Here is a 27,753-nt window from a genome sequence, read left to right on the forward strand (position 1 = left end):
GTGTTGGTTCATGGCCTACCTCTTTATAATAAAGGGTGGTCAAGACATGCATGTTTTAAACACATCATGCAATGCTTATCGATTTAAAAACTGCTTTATGGGCTCTTCCTCCCCTCCCCCTCCAGGAAAAGCAGATCATTAACAGTTTAAAGCCCTTATACTATTTTAAAAATCCAGGCAATTTTCCCCCCAATAAGGAACAACTAGGATGGTCCAGCAAAAAAAGTCCCATTGTTTTCAGCAAAAGAAAGTTATGCATATCTTTAATTCTCTGTCACAGAAATAACTGGGATTGAGAAATGCCTAACTTCAGCTGGCTTGTGTCCAAAAATCCACAGATAAAAGCAAAGTAGTGGAAGAACTGTATTTTGAGACATGCAAGGAGAGCCTAGACAAAAGTTGACTCAAAATACGCTTCTAGAACATTCTTGCCACCACAGCCACAAAGGATATGCAATCTGTTAATGAAGATCTGCTAACAAATGGCAAACACTGAACAAATACGCAATCAACATGTTTGATTAATGACAATAATGTGAAACTTGTATTTCAACGATAAAAAATAAAAATGGTATTCTTGCAGAGGGGTAAACTTGTTAATACAAATATTAAGCAGGATGCGTTTGTTGACTATTCACATTATTGCTCTGCTACGTAATGAATAGGCCCTTAACATTATGTGATAGCTCAGGTATGTTAAACTCAAAAGGAACACATTTTGAGAAATAACAGTTTTATGTAGGCATTAAACATAATACATGAAGATACGCAGAGCCAAGAAAGATGGACAGAAGCTAAAAACTGGCCAGACCAAAGCATACTATCACATACCCATATTTTTAAATATTTTGTGCAAAAATAAAAAGCTAACTTGTAAACTTAAAGAAAGAAGTCAGGATGTAATATTTACCCAATACATTCTGTAAGCAATTAGCCAAATAACCCATTTTTGATTTATACATCTGGCAGACAGATGTAAAACTCAAGACACAACTTCTGGCACAACGTTCCCAATGCTTTACATATAAAGGTCCCAACCCAAGGGAAAGTTTAAAAATAAAAAAACCCAGAAAGTTCATTACACTTTTCAGTCCCACTGAAATTACCGCATTGCTTTCACTAGGAATTGAGAGCCTCTGACTTTCAACAGATTGGGGTCGAACACTAAACATTTTTTTTTAAAAAAACTAATTCCAAAGTAAATCTTTTAACAAATATATTTCTAACAAGCTGGCATTCTTGTGTACTGTTAACTGTGGTAAACAATAAAAACAATGGCATTAGCCACAATTACGGTTGTCATGTACCTGCAGGTCCTTTCCCACGGCTGCTCAGCTGGGTGGCGGGGGTGACCATCAGCATCCTGACGCACTGATGTCACTTCCAGCACAACTGGATATTACATCTGCGTGGCACCAGTGACACCCCAGCATTCAGCCAAACTCAATGGTTAAAGCAACCAAATTTTGGCCGAAATCCAAAGTGTTGCTGATGACATCATCATATTGCTGATGAGCCCTCCCTCCCTCCCACCCAACAGTGAGTCTCTGGCCAGCTGCCAACTTTGTGTTGGCAACCTGAGTCCCAATATATACGCGTTCTCCCTCCCAGCTACTGCAGACAGAGCCTTGGTCTATTTCTTTTAAGCCTGTGCTTAAAAGGTTAGGGGAAGACATGCTCCAGCCCCTGTTCCTGTTGGAGCAAGAATCTACATAAACCCAGTCTGACAGCTACAGTATGACAGCTGGTGATCTAGCTGCCAGGCTAGGTCACAGTGACCTGATCAGCAGACCGGCTTGAGCCGGCAGAAGCCAAGTGATGCAATCTGCTGAGTCAGCACGGCCAGGATTGGCTGCTTGGACTATATATGATCTGTGTGTGCATCACACAGGTCTCTCCCTGTGAGATGGTGGGTAGGCGAAGCACTTTGTCCGTGGAGGTGATATTGTATAGACTGCACAAGAGAGCACTTGTTGTGTATATATGTTAATACACCTTTTGGCACTAGTTGCACGTGTCTGCCTGATTTTCTTTCCTGAAGCCCTGTGTCGGGCAAGTCATCTCCCTCACTCTGCTACTCCCGCTCCGACAGGGTTATGGGCCCAGGGCGCTTCCGCTGCGCGGAGGAGAGAGTTGAGAGTTGAGCTGACTGTGAGTTTGGAAAGAGCCGGAGGCGAGGAACGCCGGCGAAGGACACAGAAGCACCACCGTTCTCTGTTTGAGAGCCAGAGGGACGTCGGCAGCCAGCTGTGAGGAGGAGTCGGCACGATGGCTCAGCAACAGCTTGGAGTAGCCGTTGAGAAGCTCACCTCAGCCAACTACGCGGTGTGGAGCCTGAGAATGCAACACTACCTCAAGCGTGAAGGGCAATGGCTGTTCGTGAGTAACCCCCCTGCTGACTTATCTCCTGCCGAGACTGTGTTATCGGATAAGGCACTGGCCAACATAGTGCTGTCTATAGGAGATGACCAGCTGGTTTATGTGCGAGGGAAGGACACTCCCAAGGCTGCCTGGGACGCGTTGAGTGCGGTGCATGTTAGCACCACTGCTGGTTCCCTCATGGCCTTGACAAGGAGGATGTTCCGCACCGTTATGCCGGCTGGAGGGTGTGTGAAAGATCACATCAAACGGCTAACGGACTGTTTCGTTGAGCTGGAGGCAAGAGGCAAGACTGTAGCTCCAGACGACAGAGTGTACATTTTGCTGTCGTCGTTGCCACCTGAGTACACTCCCCTGATAACTTCTCTGGAGACGGTGGACGTAGCGACCCTGACCATGGAATACGTCTGTGCCCACCTGCTTGACTTCCAAGAGAGAATTGCGGCCGTGAGCTGTCCGGGGGTGTCGGCCGGGCAGCGTGCTGTTATCGGTGTGTCCGGGAAGACAGCCAAGAATGAGCCAGCTTTTGCTGCTGGCAGGCGTCCGAAGGTGGAGGAAGTGGAGCCGACTGCGTTTGCAGTCCGTCGCTGCTATGGATGCGGGTCGTCGCAGCACCTGCTCCGAGCCTGCCCTGAGAGGGAGAAGAGGCGGGGGCGTGTGCGGCGAGAGCGGAGGACCGCCAGCCCGTGTGAGGAAGCAACCCGGCTGGTCACGTCTGCAGTAGAGAGCACAGGGTCTGCTTGGATTTTAGACTCCGGGGCAACGAGCCATCTCTGCTGCGAGAAGGAGTTGTTGAAAAACATTGACAGTCCTGAGCATAAGTATGTGAGATTGGCTGATGGGACCACTGCCAATTCTGTTTGCTCAGGCAATGTGGAATTTCCTGCACTGAAATGTATGTTGCAAAATGTGTTGTATGTACCCTCACTGCAGTCTAACCTGTTGAGTGTTAGCACACTGTTTGACCAGGGATACCAGGTGAGATTTGAGAAAACCTGCTGCAAAATCCTGGGAGGTGGGGGAAAGTTGCTTGTGACAGGAAAGAGGGAAGGTAAACTGTATGTGGTCCAGAGTGATTGTGCCCAGGTGGCTCAGGTGTCGAATGAGCCTGTGCACAATAATTGTATACATTTGCTCCATAGGAGACTTGGGCACTGCGGATTTAGGGCGTTAAAGAAAACCCTGGAGCTTGTGCCTAGTTTGAAAGTAAATCCTTGCAAATGTTACTTGGATTGCCAGGTCTGCAAGAAGACCAAAAGCAAGGCGTGTGCTGTTGCTAAAGAAAGCTCAAGGGAAAGCACACAAGCCCTGGAACTAGTCCATTTAGACGTTATTGGCCCATTGCCAAAGAGTCTGTCGGGGAGGAGATACTGCTTGGTGGCCACCGACGACCACACGAGGTACGCGTGGGTTTTCACCATGGTGCATAAGTCTGAGGTGTATAAGACATTCACCAAGTGGGTCAAAGCAGTGGAGAGACAATTAGGGGTTAATCTCCTGGCTGTACAAACCGACAGAGGGGGGGAATTCTTATCTAACCAGATGAAACGTTGGCTGGAGAACAAGGGCATCGCCCACCGTCTGACGAACCCGGCAACGCCCCGAGTAAATGGGCATGGGGCTGTATTGCAGAATGTGATGTATTGCATGTTAGAGGATGCACAACTGCCAATGACCTATTGGGCAGAAACCATACATGCAGCTGTTTTTTTGCAAAATAGGGTTTGGTGTAATACTGTGAAAAATGTGCCTTACAGGTTACTGTTGAACAAGACCCCAGATTTGAGTTCTTTAAAAGTCTTTGGGTCACGGGCTCGGGTTGGCATCCACTCCACGAGTAGCGGGGAGGGGGATGTCCGGGCAGAGAGCCTAATTTTTCTGGGCTACAAGCCAAGGGCCAGGTGTTATCGTTTCTGCAATAGCAAAAGCAAGATAACACTTAGTAAGAGTGCCCAGTTCAATGAAAAAAGCAGCTGGCCAAGGTTGCACTCCTTGCAGAAACAATTTGTCCTGCTGCCAAGTAGCGATAACGATGTTGGAGCGCAGCCCAGAACTCCAGCCCAGGAGGTGGCACCCAGTGGGGCTGGAGAAGGTGAGCCGAATGCTGGCACAGAGCCTGACGAGCAGAGTCAGGAGGCAGAGCCTCAAATGCAGGAACTGGAGGTAAAGTGTGAGAGTCAGGAGGTTCAACACCCAATTACAGGGGCAGAGCAACCAGCCCAGGAGGTGGGAACAGAGCAACCCGAAGAAGACAAAGCTGGTCCAAGCACAGGGCCACGGGTGTCTGCCAGGTCCACCAAAGGCCAACGTCCCGCTAGGTACAAGTGTCCCTATGTCACTCTGACTGTCAATCCAGACCCACCCGGATTTGAGGAAATGTTAAAAGAAAAGGCTAAGAAATGGAAAGCCTGGGTGGCAGAGTGCGAGGCAAGGGAGAAGGAGGCTGAAGCCAAGCGTCTGAAAGAGCTGGCTGAACAGGAACACGATGATGTGTTTTACAATCATGATGAGTTCCTGAACGAATTCCGGAAAGGGTTCCGAGCTACGTAAATATGAACTGTAATGTTGCTGGTGGACATGTATGTAAACTGTGTAAAGTGTTTTGGTGCACTGGGTTTAAATAGATTAGGAGGTGTGTTGGAGCAAGAATCTACATAAACCCAGTCTGACAGCTACAGTATGACAGCTGGTGATCTAGCTGCCAGGCTAGGTCACAGTGACCTGATCAGCAGACCGGCTTGAGCCGGCAGAAGCCAAGTGATGCAATCTGCTGAGTCAGCACGGCCAGGATTGGCTGCTTGGACTATATATGATCTGTGTGTGCATCACACAGGTCTCTCCCTGTGAGATGGTGGGTAGGCGAAGCACTTTGTCCGTGGAGGTGATATTGTATAGACTGCACAAGAGAGCACTTGTTGTGTATATATGTTAATACACCTTTTGGCACTAGTTGCACGTGTCTGCCTGATTTTCTTTCCTGAAGCCCTGTGTCGGGCAAGTCATCTCCCTCACTCTGCTACTCCCGCTCCGACAGTTCCCTCCTGATCTCTTAGCAAAACTTAAGAGACTGATCACTCAGCATGACATCTGCACCACCTGCTATGAAATACCACTAGTTTCTTTAAAAAAAAATGATCCTGAGCAGTATTAAACCGTTGGACGCACAGAAATCCATCACTCATCCTTCTAGTGGAACAATATAGATCCAATTTCAAGTTTCCTGGGGAGGAATATCTTCGAAGCAGACATGTTTTTCTTCATGGAATGGAGAACCGATGTTTAGATATCAACCGGTGCGGCCACTGATCACCTCACAGGTGGTTGTTGCTTGATGTTCCAAAACGGAGGAGGGAAAACTGATATGTCAAGATATGTCATTGGCAAAATATGGAAATATCAAAGACTTGATGTAGGTGCATAGGTTAGAGTGATTGCTAAGTCTCACAACATACAGATGTGTATCTTGGGGTTAAAATACCTTCTCACTTATTATAGCTATTTTTGGTTGTGTATTTATAGCTATATATGTGTGTGTGTGTACACACACACAGACACATACACACATATATGTATATACAAAGACTGAAAGTCAAGATACATGGACAACAGAAGAGGGACAGATAATAACTTAAATATCTAGGACATTGCATGAAATGATTTCTGCAATGTTTGACAAAAATGCACTTAGAACATGCCGTTATAAAAAAAAACAACAACCAAAGAATGAAAAACACCACAAGATTCCGTAGAACCAACGTTGTATCACCACCAGCAGAGCACCAAGCAAGGCACCATTGGACAACATACTTGGGAAAGTCTCTATGTAAAGCAAATGCTAATCTGGTCGGAAAATTGGTGTCTTTGGTAAAAATTCTATAAGGATGACCTGTGTGGGGGGGAAAAAAAGAAAAGAAATTTAATTTAATGAACCTTGTTGATTAACTTCTAAATATCTCAACAACTTCTGTCCAGTTTCTGACGTAACAAAGGAATACTTTTGGCTGGGATCCAAAAAGCTACTTGAGGCATGAGGCATGTTAAGGGTTAATTCCCCCCCCCCCCATAATCCACCTGGACAAGCTGGCTTGCCTTGGAACATGGGCAGGACTGCCAAAGGTAATGACTCCCACCTCATCCCAAAACACCACATGGCAAACCTTTTCTGAACAGAGTAAAATTTCCAGTTTAACACAGCAACTTATTTGGGGGTGGGATGGGGGAGGGAAGGATGTCACCAGACAAATCCAAAAGCCTTTAGCTACCCTTGAAATAGCTACAGCCAGCATCCAAAAGCTAGACATATGAGTTAAGGATGTAGTGTGTTAATAGTGAAAATGCACAGCTTCGAGATCAACTCAGTCAGAACAGGAGCAGTCAGAAGTAAGCCAAACTTACAATTGCGACAGTAGAAAAAAGCAAGAGTCCAGTAGCACCTTAAAAGTCTAACAAAAATTTGTGGTAGAGTATGAGCTTTCGTGAGTCATTACTCACTTCTTCAGATGGTTATCAGGTGCTACTGAACCCTTCCTCTTTTCTATTGCTACAGACTGACTAACACGGCTTCCCATCTTGATCCAATGGCAATGATGTTTTCCATTTCCCTAACTACGCTCTAACCTGCAAGCTTCACAGTAATACACTGCTTTCCTAAGAAAAACTTATTCCAAGTATAACCAGAAAACAGAAAGGATGACTGCCTTCTAGATTTATTTTAATGAGAAGGGGGGAAGGGGTAGTAGTACAGCTAATGCAACTGCCTACAAATTCATTTATTTACAAAATGTTGGGGATCAGGAGAGAAGAGTTCTGTTACAAATGTACACTCATTTATGGACTTTTTGGTTCACACAAAATTGAAAAATCATGTACTAGTGAAAGACAGTTTCAGCAATCCAAGCCGAAACAGAGACACTGCATCAGGGCAAGAGGACTCTTCCTGAGACCAGAGGCTGAGACCAGAACAACTCGAGAAGTTAACGATACCCTCATTCTATCTTCCCCAGAGGCATGTGGAAAACCAGAAACACCGACATTTATACTTTGTGACAGCAATCCTCCTTCTAGTATCTTGTGTGACTAAACTGTTTCCTGTTTTTTGAGATATTGTGATGGTTTAATATAGGGGTGGCCAATGGTAGCTCTCCAGATGTTTTTTGCCTACAACTCCCATCAGCCCCAGCCAGCATGGCCAATGGCTGGGGCTGATGGGAGTTGTAGGCAAAAAAACATCTGGAGAGTTACTGTTGGCCACCCCTGGTTTAATATATAATTAGCCAGGGTGTTTTTTGAGCAATAACACACAGGAATGCAGATCCTTGTCAGGGATGTGGCCTAATAGGTTTTGTGTCAGGGGGTGTGGCCTAATAGGCAAATGAGTTCCTATTGGGATTTTTCTACCAAAAAAACCCTGCGTGAAACCAATGGTGACATCAGGGTGTCTGGTCTAATATGCAGATCAGTTCCGGCTGGGATTTTTCTGCCAAAAAAAGTTAGTTCTGAAGTTACAAATATTTAAACTTTTGCCAATATGACAATCCTTAAATTTTGTATTTGGGAGTCATCTGTAGGATGTATGTATGGTCAAAACATATAACATGGGAAGTGACTCAAGACAATCTCTCTCCTTGGTGGAACCAGAAGCAGAGCTGTAGTACACGGTAACGTAAAATGAAATAATGAGATACAAGGAATGAAAAACAAATCTGATGGATGTCTACTCAGAAGTAAATCCCACTGAACACACTTTGGATTTTCTCTCCAAGTATGCACAGAGAGTGTGCAGTCAGATATTAAACACACTGAGTTGGATCAAAAAGGAAAGAATGTGTCCTCTTTGACTACCCAAAAGGGAAGAATGTGTCCCTTTTGACTACCCAAAAGGGAAGAATGTGTCCCCTTTGACTACCCAGAAAAGCTAGGCCAAGGATCACAGCACCTGCATGGACATAAGCCATATGGGACAGGGGCTGTAGTCAGGAGGAGGAGGAGGTGAGATGGAGGGGGGAAGATGGCTGGATCCAGTTCATTAGGCTAAATTCAAAGCTATTTCTCTCTTATAGGAGTTTCCAGTAGTGGACCAAAAATTTGTCTCCCCAGTGTGGCTGAAGCCCACTGAGTTCCTGAAATGCTGCTCCTAGGGACCTTCAGGAAAAGTGCAAGAGGTGAACAGGGAGTCTGCAACAAGAGGGGCAATCGGTGCAAGCTGCCTTCCCCTCCACTGGCAGAAAACAGTGCTTGGATTCAAACCATGTATGTTATTGCTCAAGCCAATTGTTTTATCACCTTCTCACTACTCACACAAAGCAACAAATGCTTTCTGGAAGTGATCAAATTTAAATTTTAAGAGTGCAACAGTGGGCTCAGAGGGGTTGAACTTGCATTTTCCACACTGAAACTGTTTGTTGAAAGCTGCTAATTCTAAGAACAAAAAATTAATCTTGCTTGTGGCCTTTCAGTTCATGTGCATTTTCAGAAGCCCTGATGTATTCAGTAATTGAAATCTTTACATAGGCCAACCTCAAAAACCTGTGTCAAATTTCCTTTCTTTTCTTCAATTATTGCAAAGTTATCATGTGGTCTCCGATCATAAATTAACATGTTCACTATAATAGACAATCATAAATTAACATGTTCAGTATAATAGATGTTAAAAAAGAAACAGTTTGTTGAATAGAGCTTCTTGCAAAAAAAAAGGCATTTGGTGGAATCTTTTATGTTTTAGACTAGGAACAGGCCTTAGTATTTCCCCTTTCTTCACTGTACTAACAGAAAAGATGATTTTAAGATAATTTCTAACTATTTAAACACTGTTTTAAATCAATCTTTTAACATACTGTCTGTAATGCATGCATTGTGTTAAAGAATAGACAAGATATATAATTAAAAGGCATGGAGGCATTAGAAACAGCTAAAACTAAGAGGCTTCTGGATGGTTAGTCATTTAATTGTTAACCCCCTACTTGGATCTTTTTAATTCTCCTGTAGAATATTAGCAAACATCACACAAGTTATTTGTTTAAAAGCAGATAAATAGCACCCTCCCTTTTCCTAGAAGGATTTAAAAGGAGCAGTAACGTAAAATGAAATAAGATCACAAAGGGTGATTGCTGGGCGTGTTTGGGGTGGGGGATGGGAGAGAATGAAGTAACCGCATATAAAGTCTCTTTTTCCAAGTAATCAAACTTCTGAATTTTACGCAGAAGATGAATGTCCAGGGAATAAGAGCCCACACCAACATGTTTCCTCCCTTGTGCTGCTGAGGGTAACTTTTAAAAATGCAGAAGCAAAGCTAGTAAAAACCCAAGATGCTTTCAAGAGGGCAGATGTATGGGGGCAGTTAAAATCTACAAAATCTAAAGGTTTCCTAAGCTCCAGCAACTAAGTTGAAAGGTCCCTTTCCATACACCAAGACTTGATTAGCATTATATTGCACGGCCCGCATCTTACTCACTGTGCAACCAAAAGTTGCAGTTATTCCTTTTTATACAGCAACTGAAAATTTCACACTCCATCAACACACATTCAAGCTATTTTATCTTGGCAATTAATTTATTATTTTTTTTCCAGGACACAGTGAAGCCTTGTTTTCAAGTCATTCATAACTTTATAAATCAGCCCTGCGCATGAAACCATACATCTGTGAACCGTAGAAAATCCTCGCCACTCAGGCGATTAAGCTCTTGACACCTTTGCTGATTAATAATCATGGAAAGAATAAGATCAGAAGCAAAATAAATGATCATTTAATAGAGAAACGCACAAAACAGCCCTTTAACTTACATATTCCATCATGTTATTCGATTCACATTTCCTTTTGCTTAGCCTCCAATGCAAGCACAGCTAGACAACGGGGAGAAAAAGGAGGAAGAAAAATGAGCTGTATTTTATCGCTGGCACAGAGACTAGCCCATTTGTCCACCTTTCATATTTTGCGTTCAACAAAAGCATCTGTTTCCATACTGTGCAATTCAGGCCCCAGCAGTATGAAGCTGCTCCCCGCGGCACTCACCTTGTGGTATAACCTATTGTTTTCCCATTCTAATAACTTCTCAATCGATCTTCGTGTCTGGAAGACAAATGAGAAAGGATTTTATTCTTGAGTAGGTTTAGAAAAAAAACACTTTGTTTTGCAGCTGCTTTTGTGGAGGAAAGGTGGGGGGGGGGAGAAGAGGTACACAGGACACTGACTGAATACAGGGGTGGTCTTCCGTGCTATGAGTTCCCTTGTGTAGTTAAGATAGAAATGGCATATTTGCCTTAAGAAAGGGCATTACTAATACAAGGCAACAATAATACTTAAATGGCTAGCTGGCAAATTAACATAGACATCTACAAACATGAAGGTGTTACTGGTACTTTAACAGGGGTTTCATATAACTTGTAAGAACAGTTTTGCCCATTAATATTGCCAATGAGACAGACATAATGAAAGTCATGGGTCTAAGCCGCCTCAAACCCAAGTATCCGGAAACAAATAGGTATGGGACAGCTTCTGCATACAATTTATAGAAATACCAAACAGTATTCCATTCCAATTACAGTTTATACAAAACATAGTACCACAAATTTACAGATCAAGCGCACCTAGGGTTTGTATCTATAATTTTGGATCTGAATTGCTAAACAGATACACTTGGAATAGTTTGAAATCCTTATGTTGATTTGTTTCTTGAAATCTAAATGCTGCTGTTTAAAGCATCTTGCACTAAAGCCTGCCCCTCGAAGACATAGACCAATTCCACACTAGACCTTTAATCCTGGTTTAACTCTGTCCTCAAACTGACATTCTACACTAGAATCACAGAAACCAACTCTATGACTCTATGATTTTAGCATAGAATGTCAGCTTGGGGACAGAGCTAAACCAGGATTAAAAGTCTAGTGTGAAATTGGTCTCAGTGTCCCTATTTAGCTGCACTGACGTGCTGGAACTATACCCTGCTGTTTATGGTCACTTGGCTGCCATATCGTCGACCGCTCGCCAGTGAAATGGGATTTACTGGTCCTTGTGAACGAGAGGATAAATCAAGGCACCAGGTGTTGAGATGAGACCAGAGATGCAGGTGCAAAGGCATGGATCACTGAGCCTTGTGGCAAATTCAACTTCGTACAGCTGCAGCTTCCTTACAAGGCAAAGAAAGGGGGGGGGGGAGGAGGAGGAGGAGGAGGAGGGGTGGGAAGCATCTTGCCCTTCCAACTCCTACTAAACAAGTGATGCTGCAAATGGCATTTTAAGGGAAGCAAGCCAGCAAGCTAGATTTGAGAAAGACTGCTATTAAAGTATTCTGCACTGCATATGTTCAGAAGGCATATATATATATATCTCACACACTCACATCATGCTTTCTTCTCACTTATAACAGCTACGAGAGGAGGAGACTGAACAATGGCTATTTGGAAAAGTCTTACGCAAAAAAATTTAAAAAAAAAAACTTTCCCATTATTTCAAAAACAGAAGAGATTCCAAAGAACTTTTGAAGCAGCTCTTAATAGCAATGTCTACATTATTACATCGGACTTTTAAAGCTCTGTTCCTTCTGGCTAATACTTCTCCCTCTCTCTTCTTTCTTCAATGCTAAAGACAGTGCCTGCCCTCTAACAATGATCGGCAGACCTCACTTGTTTCTTTATAAAGATAGCCTTTTAGAGTCTGCACTCCTTTTAAATGAAAATAGGGCAGCAGTTATGGTCACACTTTTGTTAATTTAGTTGCCAGTCAGCTCCAAATCAAAAGAAAATAAGGCTGCAGAGTGTAATTAACATTCAGTTCAGTCGTTTTTGTCCCTTGTCTAGCCCCCCAAGCTTTGTTAAAATTGCCATCTGAATGCTGAAGGCTGTAGGGAAATCGATTTGATTCTAATCGCACCATGAAAAGAACATGATCTAACTGCTTTCAGCCCTCCGTAAATCTGTACTAGGTCTTTAGCACAATGCAACTTCCAATTTAAAAAGCACTGAATGTCTCGTCAATGACTTTGTGAAGGAAAAAAAAGAACAAGGAGCAGACATAAAAATTCCAATAGTTGTTTAAGCATTAAAGCTCATTTGCATCACAGCAAACCTGAAAAGGGCTGACCTCTCAAACCGCCTCTCAGGTCTATGAAGTTGTAGCCTTGACAAGCTCACATTGACAGAGCTCATTGACTCTGAAAGGCTACTCTATCAATGGTGAAAAATGGCAATAGGTTCTACTCCCGAGCGGGCATCTGCCTGCCCACCCGCTGCTAGACCAATGGCAAAACGGATTCAAAAAACGTGAAGCTACCTTATAATCTTCCTTGCCAAGAACCTTTTAAATAATAGATTGAGACTGCTGCACAATTTAAATTTCATTGCTTTCACGGAGGGGAACAGAGGGAGGGGGGGAATAAGATGGAAAAGAAACCAGCTTCCTAAATACTGGTACAATTAAAATACTTTGCAGGCCAAACAGAAACTGAATGCAGTGTGTAACAGGACACCTCAGAAGAGGCATCCCCTTCCCTTTTTTTTTGTTGGAACGAACATTTAATTACAGTTACTCCTACAAGAGTTATTTTAAATATTAAGTTGGATATGTTAGTTATTTTTAAGTCAACATTTGCTGTCCATCTTTTTCTCATTTGGGGACTAATATTAAACAGGAAGCATTCAAGTAGAAGACAAACCAGTTCCTTTCCTCAAAGTAAAATCATAACCCATTCTGTCTCCAAAGTTTAACGCCCATGACACTGAAAATACAACTCAATTCCCTACCGTGAATCCCCTAATTTTTGTAAAACATGGTTTTGTACATAAGGCTCACGATATATATATTTTTTAAAAAAACCTCAACATCAACTGTGTAAAATGTGAAAGAAAGTTTAAATTAGCCATCACTGAGTACCTCTCAATCTGGTGGGGGAGGAGGGGTTGAATGAAAGAGCATCCCACGGTTCCCTACCCCAAGCTTCCTTCTCCCCCACACTTGACAGGTGAAAAAAAAGGGACTTGCACGTGGAGCTTAATTAATCACTGCACTTGACGTCTCAATGATTTACAGTGTGCAGCAGGTGAGAACAATCAAAACCCAAAAGGGACTCTTGATCTGAGTGCATCGTTCCCTGCACAACCGAGATGACAACCCCGCAGATTCTATCAAGAGCACACAGCAAGCCTACCGAGTATCTTATTTGCTCCGAGAAACAAAGCTCAAGCAAAACAGAGCAAATTAGGAGGATTTAAAACTCAACGTGGCAGTCATTGCTTCTTTCAAACTAACATTTAGCCAAAATTAAATTTCAGGATCAACACATACGGACACGTAGGAAATTAAGCTCAGTTATACAGGCCACCTTGAAAAGCAGAGAAGCATGACAAAGAAGCTACATGTAGGTATGATACACATGTAAATCTGTTAATGTTTACACAGAAATAAGTCTTATGGGGAGCCAGACCCAAGCATGTATTAACAGACTTGAGTTTCCCTCACCACTATTTATATTCTTGGATAAGAAAAAGGAGAACACTTAATGGGAAACCAGGGGAAACGAAATTACAGAAGTTAAAAACTGCATCTGAAGTCACATCAGTTAAAAACTGAACCTGGATTTAAATATTTACAGTTCTACAGAATACAATAATAGAAATTAATGCAATCCGTTAAAACTATAGGACTGATAATCACAATAGAAACATAATACAGTTCTACAGTTAAAAAGTGAATCTGGATTTAAATATTTACAGTTCTACATTGAAGGCAATTCTTAAATTAATGTAGAAATTTTAAACCAGATCACAAGATTTCCCAAAAATATCCTCTTTGCAAGGGTCAGTATGCGCCAGCAACTGTATTCAAATTTGGTGCAATCCATCTTTAGGAGTGCATGAAGGGGCTTACAATAATAGAAATAAATGAAATCCATTAAAACTATAGGCTCGATAATCACAACAGAGGTAATAATTAAAACCAAAAGGAGACAATGTACTAGGAACAACAATGAATTGATCATCAAAAATCCTCTAAAATAAACACACAGTGGTAGGTTAAAGCAATCAGTCTAACTACAAATCTAGGAGCCCAGGGGTCCACAACTGGGAAAAGGGGTCTATAAAAGCTGTATCCCAAATACCCATCAATAGGTTCCCAGCAAGTAGGCATGAGGGGGCTGGTATAGTGCTTAGGTGGATGCGGCACATACTCTGGACCAAAGCCATTCAAGGCTTTAAAGTTTAAATACAACACTTAGAATTGAGCCCAGAAACAAAATGGGAACCAGCACCATTGATGAAGCACTGGTCTTATTTACCACGATGGATATAATGTTCAACTCCAGCCATCAAAAGCCCACCCAAACCAAGAGGCCTTGCAAAAGATGCTCAAAGGCATTTTAGACACCACACATTTCCTACAGGGAAAGCATTGCTATTTAAGTATGAAGGTAGGGAGATTGGAAACGTGGTAGTGGGGATATTGTACTATACACAGAATTACACTGCGAGCAACTATGCACAACATTCTTCCACTGATATAAAAAAAATCCTGTTTCCCAACAGCAGGAGTAATTCTCAATTCAGGTAAACAAACAGAACAAGCAAACATACATTAATCCCCAAGAAAATAAGTTAGGACCATGTGGCAGAAGTAAGCACTTTGGGTACATCCAAAGTTATGGTGAACTGATGAGTGACGTTCTCATTCAAGCAGCATTTGCTGAACAGGGACTGTTGCAAGGCAGCAAGATGTAAAACTCATGTGTGCAACAATGGCAAATTTCATTCACTACATGTACTTTTTTCTAGGATTGGCAAGACTTATCTTCTATGCAAACATGCATAAAAACATCAGCGTCCCAGGTAGCTTTAACTAGTTTCCTACAATGGAAGCATTTCCATGTGGAGGGGAAAATGTGGCACATGAGAAAGCCTTCAATATGAAGGCGACAATTCTCACAGATCTGTCGAAGAGAACACGTTAGCCTTTGTCCTGGCCTTTTTCTCAACTTGTGAGTTTGCGTGGGGCAGGGAACAAGCAAGAAATGCACGGCCCTGCTAATCAGGGGGAAGAGCCACCTTGAGGAGCCCTGCACAAAAGAGAGGCAAGTGCTGAGTGCGGAATCGGTCTATGAAAAAGATGCATGGATTGGTTACTGGAATCTGGCCAGCCTACAATGAGGTATGGGGAAGTGGCAGATACCTTCTGAAGAGTTTAGGTCCATCAAGTAGGGTTTGTAATGAAACAAATGTTGAGAATGAGCCAAAAATTATACCTTTAGGAAATAAAAAACAGAATAGCAGGGGAAGCAAATCAACTCCATGCTATAATTGCACATATGTAGCTGCCAGAATTCAGACACTATGAAATGTTGAGCAAAATCATGTGGGCTATGAAGTTAACGGAAGATACAAGACTGGTGTACAGAGGTTTAGTTTTACATTCCGGGATATCCCTGGCGCATGCGATGGCATCTGATATCACTCCCACTTTCCAATATATAGGCCAGATGGACTGACATTCCAGCTGTATCTGAAGCAGTGAGCAGTGACTCATGAAAGCTCCTACCCTACACCACACATTTTTGTTACTCTTTAAGGTGTTACTGAACTCTTACTCTTTTCTACTGCTGCAGACATTGACACATTCTGAGGTAACCTAACAACTCTTTTGAATATAACCTTGAAGTTCCTTTCTGTCATTTTTCTGGCTTTACATGCCTTTGCTGAAAACTGCGCTCTCACGCTGCAAGACACATTTCCTTGAAATAATGTTGAGGCACAACAGTATTACAAATTGCTCGGCTAAGGCAACTCAAGCTGCCTTCCTCTGTTTATCCGCTGACTACACTTTAGCAGACAAGTAAAAATAGTGTCATTTTACAACGAATGACAGGATGGGTTGTCTGTTTCCCATGCTACCGTTTTAACTTGAATTTTTATTTGATTTCTGATTTTATTATATTGTAAGCCATTTTAAGAATTATAAGGCAGCAGACGAATCAGAACATGAAGATTTCATCCGTTGCTAATTTTCATCTGTAGAGAACAAAGAATCCTTTTCAGACAGGTAACTTAAGATGGAGCTATGAGGCAAACACAGGGCTCCAAATGCCATATGCTAGATCTAGTGGGATTGTTCCATTAATAGTAGTGCTTTTCTCCTGTTCATGGAGTATTCTCCTAATTCAAGAGACCTGAAAGTGGAAACAGCACACCTGCAGAGGGAATCTGCAGAGAGGAGATAACACATAACCATTCAGCCACCCACTGGTTATAAAACCCAAAACATACTCCATAACATTTAATGCATTTTCTCTCAGCTGGACTCAAACTGAAACTAGGAGGCAGGGGCTAATGGGGAAGAAGAAGAGGCTGATTTATTCATGGAAATAACAGACACAGAATAGGTTAAGAAAATTCTGTCTGGGAATTCTGTCCCAAAGTGCTGTAACCAGCATGGGGGCAGCACAGGCAGCGCCCCCATCAATCTGGCTGCACCTCCTATCATTCGGCAGTATCCCCACCCCAATCTCCCCATCGAAGAATAAAATTTGGTGTGATAGCACCAATAAAGTCCGGCTGGCTTTCCCCAACCCTGCCCTACACCATACCCTTCTCCCAAAAGGTAAGCTTGCGGCAAGCAAGCTGAGCTGGGTACACAGTTAGGGCAGCAAGCAAACCAAGGATCGAATCACACAACTCCTCACCACCTGAATCCACCTGTTCCTTGCCTTCCTGGCTCACTGCCCTGCCCCACTGGTGCAACCGGACAAGCTGGTGGAGGCTGGGGACCAGAGGTAATTTTGTAGAAAAAGAAGTGCCAGAGCTACTAACATAACTTATTTGCATATGCCATACACCCCTGACATCACTAAAAGGAGTATTAAATTATATCAGCTCAGGATGTTCCTTAAAACGCTTCTTGAAATATAATGGTCATAATAAAACCTCACTCCCATCATACTTTTGAAATCACTTTCTCCTATGCGGCCACAGTGGCATGATGAAGATATCCATCTGTCTGCTTTATATGTTTTGGATATTTCCCCTTTTTTGTGGGGGGAAATATTAGAAAGTTTGTCAAATCTTAAAAGAGTTCAGCAAAATTCTCACAGGGGGTTTGAACAGTGGAGCCCAGAAGCAAGTTGGGAAGGGGAGTGTAAGAAAGAAAGAGCACAATAAAATTTAGAGGTTCTAGAGCTCCACTCCTGTGAGCTCCTGCCCAAAATGAGCCCTGCTGGGGACCCAAAGGAAATGGATGTGTATCTTGCAAGTCTCATGGAATCCGGATGCTTAAGGACTCGCTGAACAGTTTGAAAACAGTTTACTTCTCTCCTTCCTTCTCACCTGCTAGCCACCACTTCTTCTTTTCCCCTTCGCACTTTTTCTTTTCCTTATTCTGCCCTGCCTGCCAGCTGAGCCTCCTGTCGAGCCTCACTCAGGACTTGGAGAGAATGGAAACTACTGCTGTTGCCACCAGCCTCCTTCTTTGATTTTTAGAGACTTCACCCTGGATTTGTTCCCCTGCATTGATTCTTTAACATTCTCTTTACAGCCACTGTACTCTGCATGACAGAATCAGATATCCCATATAAAATTCACTGCCAGCAGTGGGAACTTATGTCATCAAGCAAACATTGTTCTTTATCACAGCAATTGGCTCTTCCAGTTCCCTTAATTTAATTAACGTTAACTGAATTCTTTCCTTCCTTCTCACCTGCTAGCCACCACTTCTTCTTTTCCCCTTCCCACTTCTTCTTTTCCTTATTCTGCCCTGCCTGCCTGCTGAGCCTCCTTGGGAGGGACAGTGGCTCAGTGGTACAGCATCTGCTTGGGAAGCAGAAGGTCCCAGGTTCAATCCCTGGCATCTCCAAAAAAGGGTTCAAGCAAATAGGTGTTAAAATCCTCAGCTTGAGACCCTGGAGAGCAGCTGTTAATCTGAGAAGACAATACTGACTTTGATGGACCAAGGGTCTGATTCAGTATAAGGCAGCTTCATATGTTCATATGAATTAGCGCCCCCTCCAGAAAAAAAACCCAAAGCTTGCTACAGGCCTGCCTACAAATGGCCCTTCATTCTTGGGTATGTGGGGATTGGGAACACACATTTGCCAAGCTAAATTTAAAAATAAGGCATATACCCTGAAAATAAAATTGTGCAACAGAATTCTTTCAAATGACTGCACTGCAGTAAGATAGCAAGTAAGGGTTTCAGTATTTTAAAGCAGAACATTATGTCTGGGGATTCCATATAGTATATTTATACACTTTTGCACAGTATGAAGTATTTCACTGTAAAAACTGATCTGATTTTACAAATCTTGAAAAACAGCCCATGAGGAAGAGCCTGTGGGAATCAAGATGTATGTTTTGCACTGAAACATTTTCCCCCTGAGAATGTCTGCACTTTTCTGTTGTGGTCTAAAGTTGTGGATTTCTGGGAAGTATCTGCATTCTAGACTCCAACCACAAACCAGCAGCGACCACAATGCACCAGTACCATATTAATCAAAACATGCATTCTAGCAGGAAGTTCGCAGCATTAGCAGCTGCAGAAAACTTTTGGAAAGCAGATCAACCAAACACAGACGCCGCCAGGAGCGAACTCGGAAAGGTTTAAATGACAAGCCACGTAACAAGAAGTGCCATCTCACTTACTCTTTTACTGAGGCAAATCACCGGCCACAAACTACAACCTAAAGTGCAGCAGCAGCACAGGCAGCCACAGAGGAGCCATCGGACATTCACTGGAAGATTCTTCTTAAGACAGCCGTTCACTCTGCTGATGCTGGCTTTAAATTCCTCTGGTGCAACCTTGGAAAAAAGAACAAGAGGTCACGGAACAGCGACAGGTATACTTCTAACGTTCAATGATGAACACTACATGCTTCTCTTTTTTTTGGCCTCTTCAAATCAACGTAAGCTGACTTAAACTATACATTTAGCCAGTTTAGTTTGGTTTCGTAGCTACTTACTTTTCCTGTTAACGACGAAGGAAATTCTGCTTCAAATTTGTTGCTCAGCCCAAAACTAAACAAAATAAAATGGACACAGGTTATCAGACCACCTGAAGCAACGTAGGGATATTCACATTTCTTTGGCAATCAAGTTCACTGCAGAACAGTGCCTCATGTGTAAACTGGACACGTCAGGAAGTTGCATTCAGGGTTTCATTGCATGAATTCATAAGCAATGGGGAGGTTTGATGGTACCCTACCATTATATGTGGCTACGGGTGGTGCATTTCATTGGCACATACCATGTACCACCAATGGAAAAGCCTCTGCACTGATGTAACCCTTAATTGCAAATGGTGGTTGGATACAACCCTTTGTCTCTTTTCCACACTAGACATCATTTTAGCAAACACCAGTACAGTCAAAACAGGATAGACGGATGAAGATGATGAAGAAGAAGATATTGGATTTATATCCCGCCCTCCACTCCGAAGAGTCTCAGAGCGGCTCACAATCTCCTTTACCTTCCTCCCCCACAACAGTCATCCTGTAAGGTGGGTGGGGCTGGAGAGGGCTCTCACAGCAGCTGCCCTTTCAAGGACAACCTCTGCCAGAGCTATGGCTGACCCAAGGCCATGCTAGCAGGTGCAAGTGGAGGAGTGGGGAATCAAACCCCCCAGATAAGAGTCCGCACACTTAACCACTACACCAAACCAGTTATGAAGTGGCTCTAAATGGAACACAGTTACTGATCCATTTGGAAAGTTTAAGACTGAAGAAGGAGTGTATGTCTTAAAGTTTTTTTAAAAAATTTGCATGGGTTAAATGAAGTGAATTCTGATACTCAAACAGCAAGCAAGGATTCCAAAAGAACAAAACAAGACTTGGAGATCTTCAGCACTTTTTAAAGACACAAACTCATTAAGGTTCCACAAAAACCATAGCGTTAATGCTTTTGCAACTTTTGAGCCTCCATACACTTCCCACCTAACCCTCCTATATCAGTTTGTCTATGAGATTCCAGATTCATTTCCATAGCACCAGATGCTGCACCTACAAAAATGCAAGCATAACTGCCATGTTCTCCCCATACATTCTGCCAACTGCAGATCCCACCCTGAGCACAGTAAAAGGAAAGATAGCTCATGAACCCATTATTCAGCTCATTATTTATTTCATTAAGATTTATATCCCACCCATTCTGTGAAGACTCAAGGCAGCTAACAACATAAAATAAAAAGAGGCAATATTAGTAAACAGTATTAAAACTATAACAATACAACAATCAAAATAAAATCACAGTGGTGCTATTACATCTATTATAGGTAGGATCACATGGTGTCATCCTCTCTCCAAGGCCATCGAATCCTAGGCAGTTGGTAGTAATACAAGGTAAGTCCAGGTGGGGTGGCAACCCTCTCCCATTTAGATGTCATATGGCATCCAGAACAATTCAGGCTTACAGGCCCTGTGGAACTGTGATAAGTCCTGCAGGGCCCTGATGGCTTCCGGGAGGTTGTTCCAGCTTACTGGGGCTGCCATAGAGAAGGTTCTGGCTCTGGTGGAATTTAACCTAGTCTCTTTTAGCCCAGGGACAATCAGAAGATTTTGAGAACTTGATCGAAGTGCTCTCTGGGGAACATGTGGGGCAAGGTGCTCCCACATTGCATTTCTATCGCTTAGATTTCCTGTGCCCACCTCGCTTCAAAAAAGAAAGCCTCTAGAGATGTGCAATTATCTGTCAGTGTGGTGCAGGAGAGGAGCTCATTTGCAGTATGCCCCTCCATGTAAAACGTCTGAAGGGGAACATGCTCCAGCAAACATACAACCAGGAGCAGAAGTGAACAGCAATTCTGTAATACATGCTTTACTGCCCACCTGTGTTTTCACAGGCAGCGTTCTCCACCTTCACACAAGGAACACTCTCAGTTGTACTAACTGCCAATTAGCTTCCAATCCAATTTAATGAGCTGGTCATTGCCTTTAAAACCCAGAGAGGTCATGGGACCCTTTGCCTGAAGGTTACCTTCCACCTACATGAACCTGGATACTCAGACAATCTAGGTGAGCCTGCTACACATTCCATCAATTCAGGAAATGTGACTGCAATCGTCTATACCACGTCTTTGAAATGCTCTGCTAAGTTCTCCGTGTTCATATCTCCTTTCCTTAAGAAGCAAGTTACAGTATTCTGCTGAGTCTGAGCTGTTTTTCTGCTCATCTTTGTTGTTCATGTTGTGGTTCTACTATCCTTTGTGTTGTTTTACTGTTATGATTATGGATCAATACTACTGAATTTTATTGTAAATGCCTTAAGACAGCTACATTTATAAGCACAAAAGTACATTCTAATACAGAGTCAATGTGGGAAACGAACTGCACTCATATACTTAGCCAGAAATTGTGGACATAAGATTAATAAGCGCATTCTAAAGAGTCCTTCAGCCATTCTACTGTACACATATCCTAGGTGGCTTACCAAAGAAAACCTGCAGTTGAAGACATTACTACTTTTTTTTAGAAAAAAAATGAAAGTTGTGGGTTCTTTAGTATGAGCATACCTATAAGCATATATATCTATGGATAGTTATATAATACTTCAAAAGATGCAGAGAACTCTAAATATCAGGCAAGGAATACCTAGATTAGACTATTTTTGAAAGATACCAAAATGATAGGAATCAGGGCTACTGTATGCATACCCATTTCCCCCCTGTCATTGCCCTATCCCCTCCCCAGGTTCCATCAATTAGGCTATACCCTTCAGTCACACCCAAGCTGTTAATGAGGGCATGAACAGAACATCTGAAGAGTGGGCCAAGGAGCTTCAGCACAACCTCTGGAAGTAATCATGTCATCCTTAACCATAAGTGACTCCGCAAGGTCAAGCGGCCGCCTTCGAAATATCTTAAGCTCTTAGGGCATGTGTTATTCTCTCATCTTGACCTCCCCTCTTTCTAGTAGTCAAAAAAGTCTGACCTTTTGCTCCCAAGAACACAATTAACTGTGGAGAAGAGATTATACCATAAAAAAGAATCATAATGAACCATGATGGCCTGATAATTAGCCACTAATAACTCCCATGCAGAGAATAGGCACACAGGAATTCCAGACAAGCACTCTAAAAGAGTGTTAATATATGTGCAAGACTTCAGGAAATGATGATGGTTTTCCAAATTTAGTTGTCCTATCAAATCCAGGATGACTGCACAAAACTTTATGGTGCAAGATGCTTAATACACAGCTTGGAACACTTAGGCCTTGTCTCCTTACTGACAGGAATGTCCACATCTTAAGGTATTTTCATAATAACCAATATGAAAGATGAAAAAAGTTTTTAAAGATAAAATAGGTCCCATGAAACAGATCTCATTTTAAGCTCGATTTTTTAAAAAGCAACCTTGATGGGGGTTTTTTAAATCAGTATGTCTCAAAAATAATTCACAGCCTTCTAAATATAAGTTCTAAAAAGTGCAGAAAAAAGTATTTTACTTTTCAGTCAAGTACTTATTATTGCAGCAGTCCTGAATATTTACAGCTATTGATGCAAGAGCAATGGATGCATGGATAAAATGCACTACAATATGAGAGGTGGCCACAAGGAGAATAAGGCAACATTACCTCCTTCTCCCACTTGCAGCTCATGCCTAGGGGGAAAAGAGGCGATTTTACCCATTCTTTCTTCCCACAGCCCCTCGTGCTGTGATTCATCTTGCTCATCAGCATCCCCAAACTTGAGAGAGCATTTATAGGAGGACACAGAGCAGGGAAGACCTGCTGCACCAGCTCCTTCAATGAGCTTTTCTGCTGAATCTAATCCCATGTAAAAACAGGTTGCTTACCTGTAACTGATGATCTTCAAGTGGCCATCTGTGGAGTCACACACATGGGTCTTATGCTGAGTCACAACCCCTAGCTCGGAGATACAAAAGCTCGCCGTAAGCATTTTGGCGCGCCTCTCTCAACGCGCCAGGAAGCAGTAATCGAATGCGCATGCCTGGTGCGGGGGAGGGGTGCCATCCCACTCAGTTTCTTCCAGCCGCTACTGAAGTGAGGTAGAGGAAAGATGCCAGCAGCGGGGAAGGCTGGGTGGGTCGTGTGTGACTGCACAGATCACCACTCAAAGATTATCCGTTACAGGTAAGCAACCTGTTTATCTTCTTCGTGGTCTCAGTGCAGTCCCACACACGGGTGATTAGCAAGCTAAGAAACAGGAAGGAGGGTGCTGGCAAAGTGAATGATATGTCTACTTTACCTGTACAGATGTACCTGCGGTAAGATCACTGAAAGACAGAACAAAGAACTGCCTGGCTGAAGGAGGAATCTCGTCTGGCCCGGACATCCAAGGCGTAGTGTGTTATGAAGGTCGAAGCCGAGGACCAGGCAGCAGCAGCACAGATGTCCTCTAATGACACGCCCTGGAGGAAGGCCGACAAAGTCGATACAGCCCGGGTTGAGTGCACTCTAGAAACTACAGGTAAGGGCTGCTTAGCTAGTTCATAGCATAAGGTGATTGCAGAAGCAATCCATTTGGATAAACTCTGTGTAGAAATTTTTTGACCTTGTCTAGGCTTCGCATATGCCACAAATAAATTGAGGTCTTTACGGAAGGATTTCGTTCTAGACAGGTAGAACGCCAGATCTAACATCAATGTTGTGGAGAGCTTTTTTAGGCCATTGTCCTTCAGCTCAGGGAAAAAAACTTGGGAGAACAGTTGAACGAGATAAATGAAAGGAAGAAACAACTTTTGGAAGGAACGTGATAAGGCCACAATATAACTTTACCCTTGTGAAATAGTATATTGGGGGTCAGCGCGAAATGCACAAATGTCACTGGCCTGCTTTCCAGAAGTGCAGTAAAAATGACAGTTTTCCATGAGAGGAGATGCAGAGCGATCTTATCCGTGGGCTCAAACAGTGGTTGCATAAGTTGGGTAAGTACCAAGGACAAGCTCCAGGACGGTAAAACAGGTTGTACTGGAGGGTGCAGATGAAAAAGGCCTCGAAGAAAGGATTTTGTGATAGAATGAGAAAAGACCGTACGTTCCATCAATCAGTTGGTTAAAAGCTGATATAGCCGAGAGGTAGTAGAAGAGAAGGCCAACCCAAAGTCTCGGAGATGAAGCAGGTAAGACAAGATGTCTGATAAAGAGGATGAATCTGGTAGAAAGTCATGTTAGGTGACATAAAGTGAAAAGCGTTTCCACTTACTGGAATAGGAGCAACGAGTAGTCAACTTTCTTGCATTAACATTCTGAACAGGTAAAGGCATGGCTAAAAGTGGATTCTCCACGCTGTGAGATGGTTGCAGTGAAGAATTCTGCCATCCTGTTGAGACAGCAGATCCTGGACATCTGGGAAACGGTAATAGACGTTGTTCGATAGGAGCAGAATCTTTGTGAACCAAGGTTGCCGTGGCCACCACGGTACTACTAGAATACAGTCTGTTTGGTCATGGACTATTTTCTGGAAAGTTCTGGTGATTAGAAGGATCAGAGGGAACATGTAGTGGAGATGACCATTCCATTCGTGGAGGAATGCGTCCCCTTGTGACAACATAGTTTGAGGTCCCCTGGAGTAGTACAGCGGATATTTCACATTTGCTGGGGAGGCAAAGACATCTACCTCTGGGTTGCCGAATCGTCGGAAGACGGGGACAATTCGTGATTGCTTTTCTGTGAGCAACTGAGGAAGTTTGCCCAGATGTTCTCTACTCCTGGGAGATGTACTGCTGTGAGAAAAATGTCGTTCTTGATACAACAGGTCCAGAGAGCAATGGCTAGTCGGCACAGGGTGGCTGAGGCAGTACCTCCCTGCTTGTTCAGGTAAAATACAGTCGCTATGTTGTCCGATGTTATTTGCACGTGCTGGTTCTTGAATGATGGGAGGAATGAATGGAGCGCACGAGTCACAGCCATTAGTTCCAAGCAGTTTATGTGAAGAAGACTCTCCTAGTCTGTCCACAATCCCTGCGCAGTCAGATTTTCAAAATGGAGGGGAGGGGAACCTTGAGATGGGTCATCTGATGCTGGCTGTGTGGATAAAAGGATTTCAGGAACCATAACTGAAGTGTCCGCATGTGCAGTCTGGCAAAGCGCAGCACTGATGTGGTTGCCGCCAAGAGGCCTAGCATGTGTTGAATCATGAAGGCTGTTTGTATCGGAGAGGCAATGATGGTCTCGGCTAGAGACTGTATGTGCGAACTGCAGTCGACAGGGAGGCATGCCAAATGTGAGACCGTGCAAAGACGTATCCCGATGAACTGCAGGTTCTGAGATGGAATTAAGCTGGACTTTGCTAGGTTCACACAGAGGTCCAGGGACTGAAGAAGGTCCATGGTGAGAGCAATGCCTCATAGCAGTTGAGGCTTGGACTGGGACACCAGGATTCAGTCGTCAATATACGGGAAGATGGATATTCCTTGTTGATGAAGAGTGGCAGCCACAGGTGCCATACATTTCGTGAATACCCTTGGGGCAGTGGAAAGGCCAAAGAGAAGAGCACAAAAGTGGTAGTGGTTGTGTCCTATGCAAAACCGAAGAAATCTCCTGTGCCTCTGATGGATGGCGAGATGAAAATACGCATCCTGAAGGTCCAGGGATGCAAGCCAAGAACCTGGGGGGATCAACGGAAGAACTGAGTGAAGGGTGATCATACGAAATTTTCTGTGAAGTATGGGGCAGTTCAGCTTGCGTAAGTCCATTATCGGGCGCAGTCCCCCATCCCTCTTGGGAGCGAGGAAGTACCTAGAGTAGAAGCCTCTGTGACGGTCTGGAAAGGGTACAGGTTCGATGGCAACTTTGTCCAGGAGAGTTTGGACTCCTGCATCCAGCATGGAGTGTGAATGAAGAGGTGGAAATGTGGAAGTGTGCAAAATTCTATCATATAGCCGTGTTTTATGACAGCCAGCACCCATTTGTTGGATGGCATGGAGTCCCATGAGTGGAGATGAGGGAATAACCTTGTGCTAAAGTCAAAGGGACTGTTTGGAGGCCTGGCCAGTTTTCTTGGCAGGCTGAGATCTTGTTTAAGTGGCTTGTTTAAGTATTGCTGCTTTACGGGAGGACCTTTGCGTTTCCAATAGTCAGATTGTCTAGGTGAACAAAGTCTCTTAGTGTAAGAGTATTTCCATGATCGGGAGCAGAACTGTTGTTGGGGAGGCTGTTGGGCAACCCCCAAGCGCTTGGCTCTCTTTCTACTGTCATCTACCGGTTAGGATGTCATCAGTTGTAGAGTTGAAGAGGCCTTTACCATCAAATGGAAGATCCTCTATTTTGAACTTTATGTCCGGTTGCAGGGACGTACTAAGGAGCCAGGCATGGCAGCAGAGAGCTACTGCCGTAGGCATAGAGCGGGAACAGCAGGATACTGCATGGCGCACAGTGTTAATTTGTTGTTTGCTCACTTGAGACAGTTCGGCAAGAAGATGAGAGGCAGTTTTCTGAGAAGACTCTGGCAGCGAAAGGACAAGAGCATTTAGCTGAGTGGTTAAATTAAAAGTATATGCTGAAAAATAAGCCAAATAGTTATGGATTTTTGAAGCAGCAGTAGCTAAAGAATACACCTTCCTGCCCAAAGTGTCCAATTTTTTCCCCTTTCTGTCTGGAGGGGCTGGGTGTCTAGTTTGTTTTGATTTTGAAGCCGAATGGACAATTATAGAGTTGGGTGCAGGATGCTGAACAGAAACTTGGAGTCAGGAGCATGGATCCTGTAGAGGGATTTGATGCGCTTGGAGACAGGCGTTACGGAGGCCGGTTCATCCCAGGCTTCTTGAAGAGCTTCGAGGTGGACAGGCAGCATGGGCAAATGCGACCTCGCTGGGAGGTCGGCTTGGACCTGATCATGTATGACGTTGGACACCTTAGAAAGGTCTGCAGAAAGTTTGATGTTGAGAGCAGAAGCCATGTTGGTAATGAGGTCCAAATACGCCTTTGAACCTTCTGAAGAAGAGAGGTCAGACTGTGGAACCACTGCAGAAGCAGGAGATCCAGAGTCGAGTCCACGCCAAAAGAGGCATCTGAGACTTCCGAATCGGAAAAATCAGATAAAGTAGGATCTGGGACCAAGGGAGGAGTCATCGGGTGCTCACGGGGTTTTTTTCTTTCCCTTCCATGAGCTCGAGGAAAGCGGTGGGAAGAAAAAAAAGGAAGGGGGGGGGAAGAGTAGAAAGTCCAAAAAACAACTTTTTTTGTAGGAAATGAGACAAAGTCTATGCAAAAAAGAGACGAAAAAGAGGCAGTGAAAAAACAATACCAATCAACGATGGGCCTGAGGTAAGTGAAGGAGCTCAGCGAGGAGAGGTGTGAACAGAGTGGCGGTAAGGAAGAAACTGAGTGGGATGGCGCCCCTCTCCCGCACCAGGCATTCGCATTCGATTACTGCTTCCTGGCATGTCGAGAGAGGCGCACCAAAACGCCTAAGGAGAGCTTTTGTATTCTCCGAGCTAGGGGTCATGACTCAGCGT

The 27,753-nt window shown here is 43.5% G+C and overlaps 1 protein-coding gene across 1 annotated transcript in view; it reads right to left on the reverse strand.

Annotated features, from left to right (window-relative positions):
* Positions 1–345: 345 nt before the first annotated feature.
* Positions 346–27,753, reverse strand: part of CHIC2 (cysteine rich hydrophobic domain 2) — a 44,352-nt gene continuing 16,944 nt past the window's right edge. The window contains exons 2-7 of the mRNA XM_060246352.1: positions 19,308–19,362; positions 18,991–19,146; positions 10,388–10,444; positions 10,159–10,218; positions 5,412–6,265; positions 346–1,686 (exon numbers count right to left, since the gene is read on the reverse strand). Of these exons, the coding sequence (XP_060102335.1) occupies positions 6,215–6,265; positions 10,159–10,218; positions 10,388–10,444; positions 18,991–19,146; positions 19,308–19,362 (379 nt within the window). The 3' untranslated portion in view covers positions 346–1,686; positions 5,412–6,214. The remainder of the gene's footprint in view (positions 1,687–5,411; positions 6,266–10,158; positions 10,219–10,387; positions 10,445–18,990; positions 19,147–19,307; positions 19,363–27,753) is intronic.

Source organism: Heteronotia binoei, chromosome 9 (assembly GCF_032191835.1).
Source record: "Heteronotia binoei isolate CCM8104 ecotype False Entrance Well chromosome 9, APGP_CSIRO_Hbin_v1, whole genome shotgun sequence".
Classification (NCBI taxonomy): Eukaryota; Metazoa; Chordata; class Lepidosauria; order Squamata; family Gekkonidae; genus Heteronotia; species Heteronotia binoei.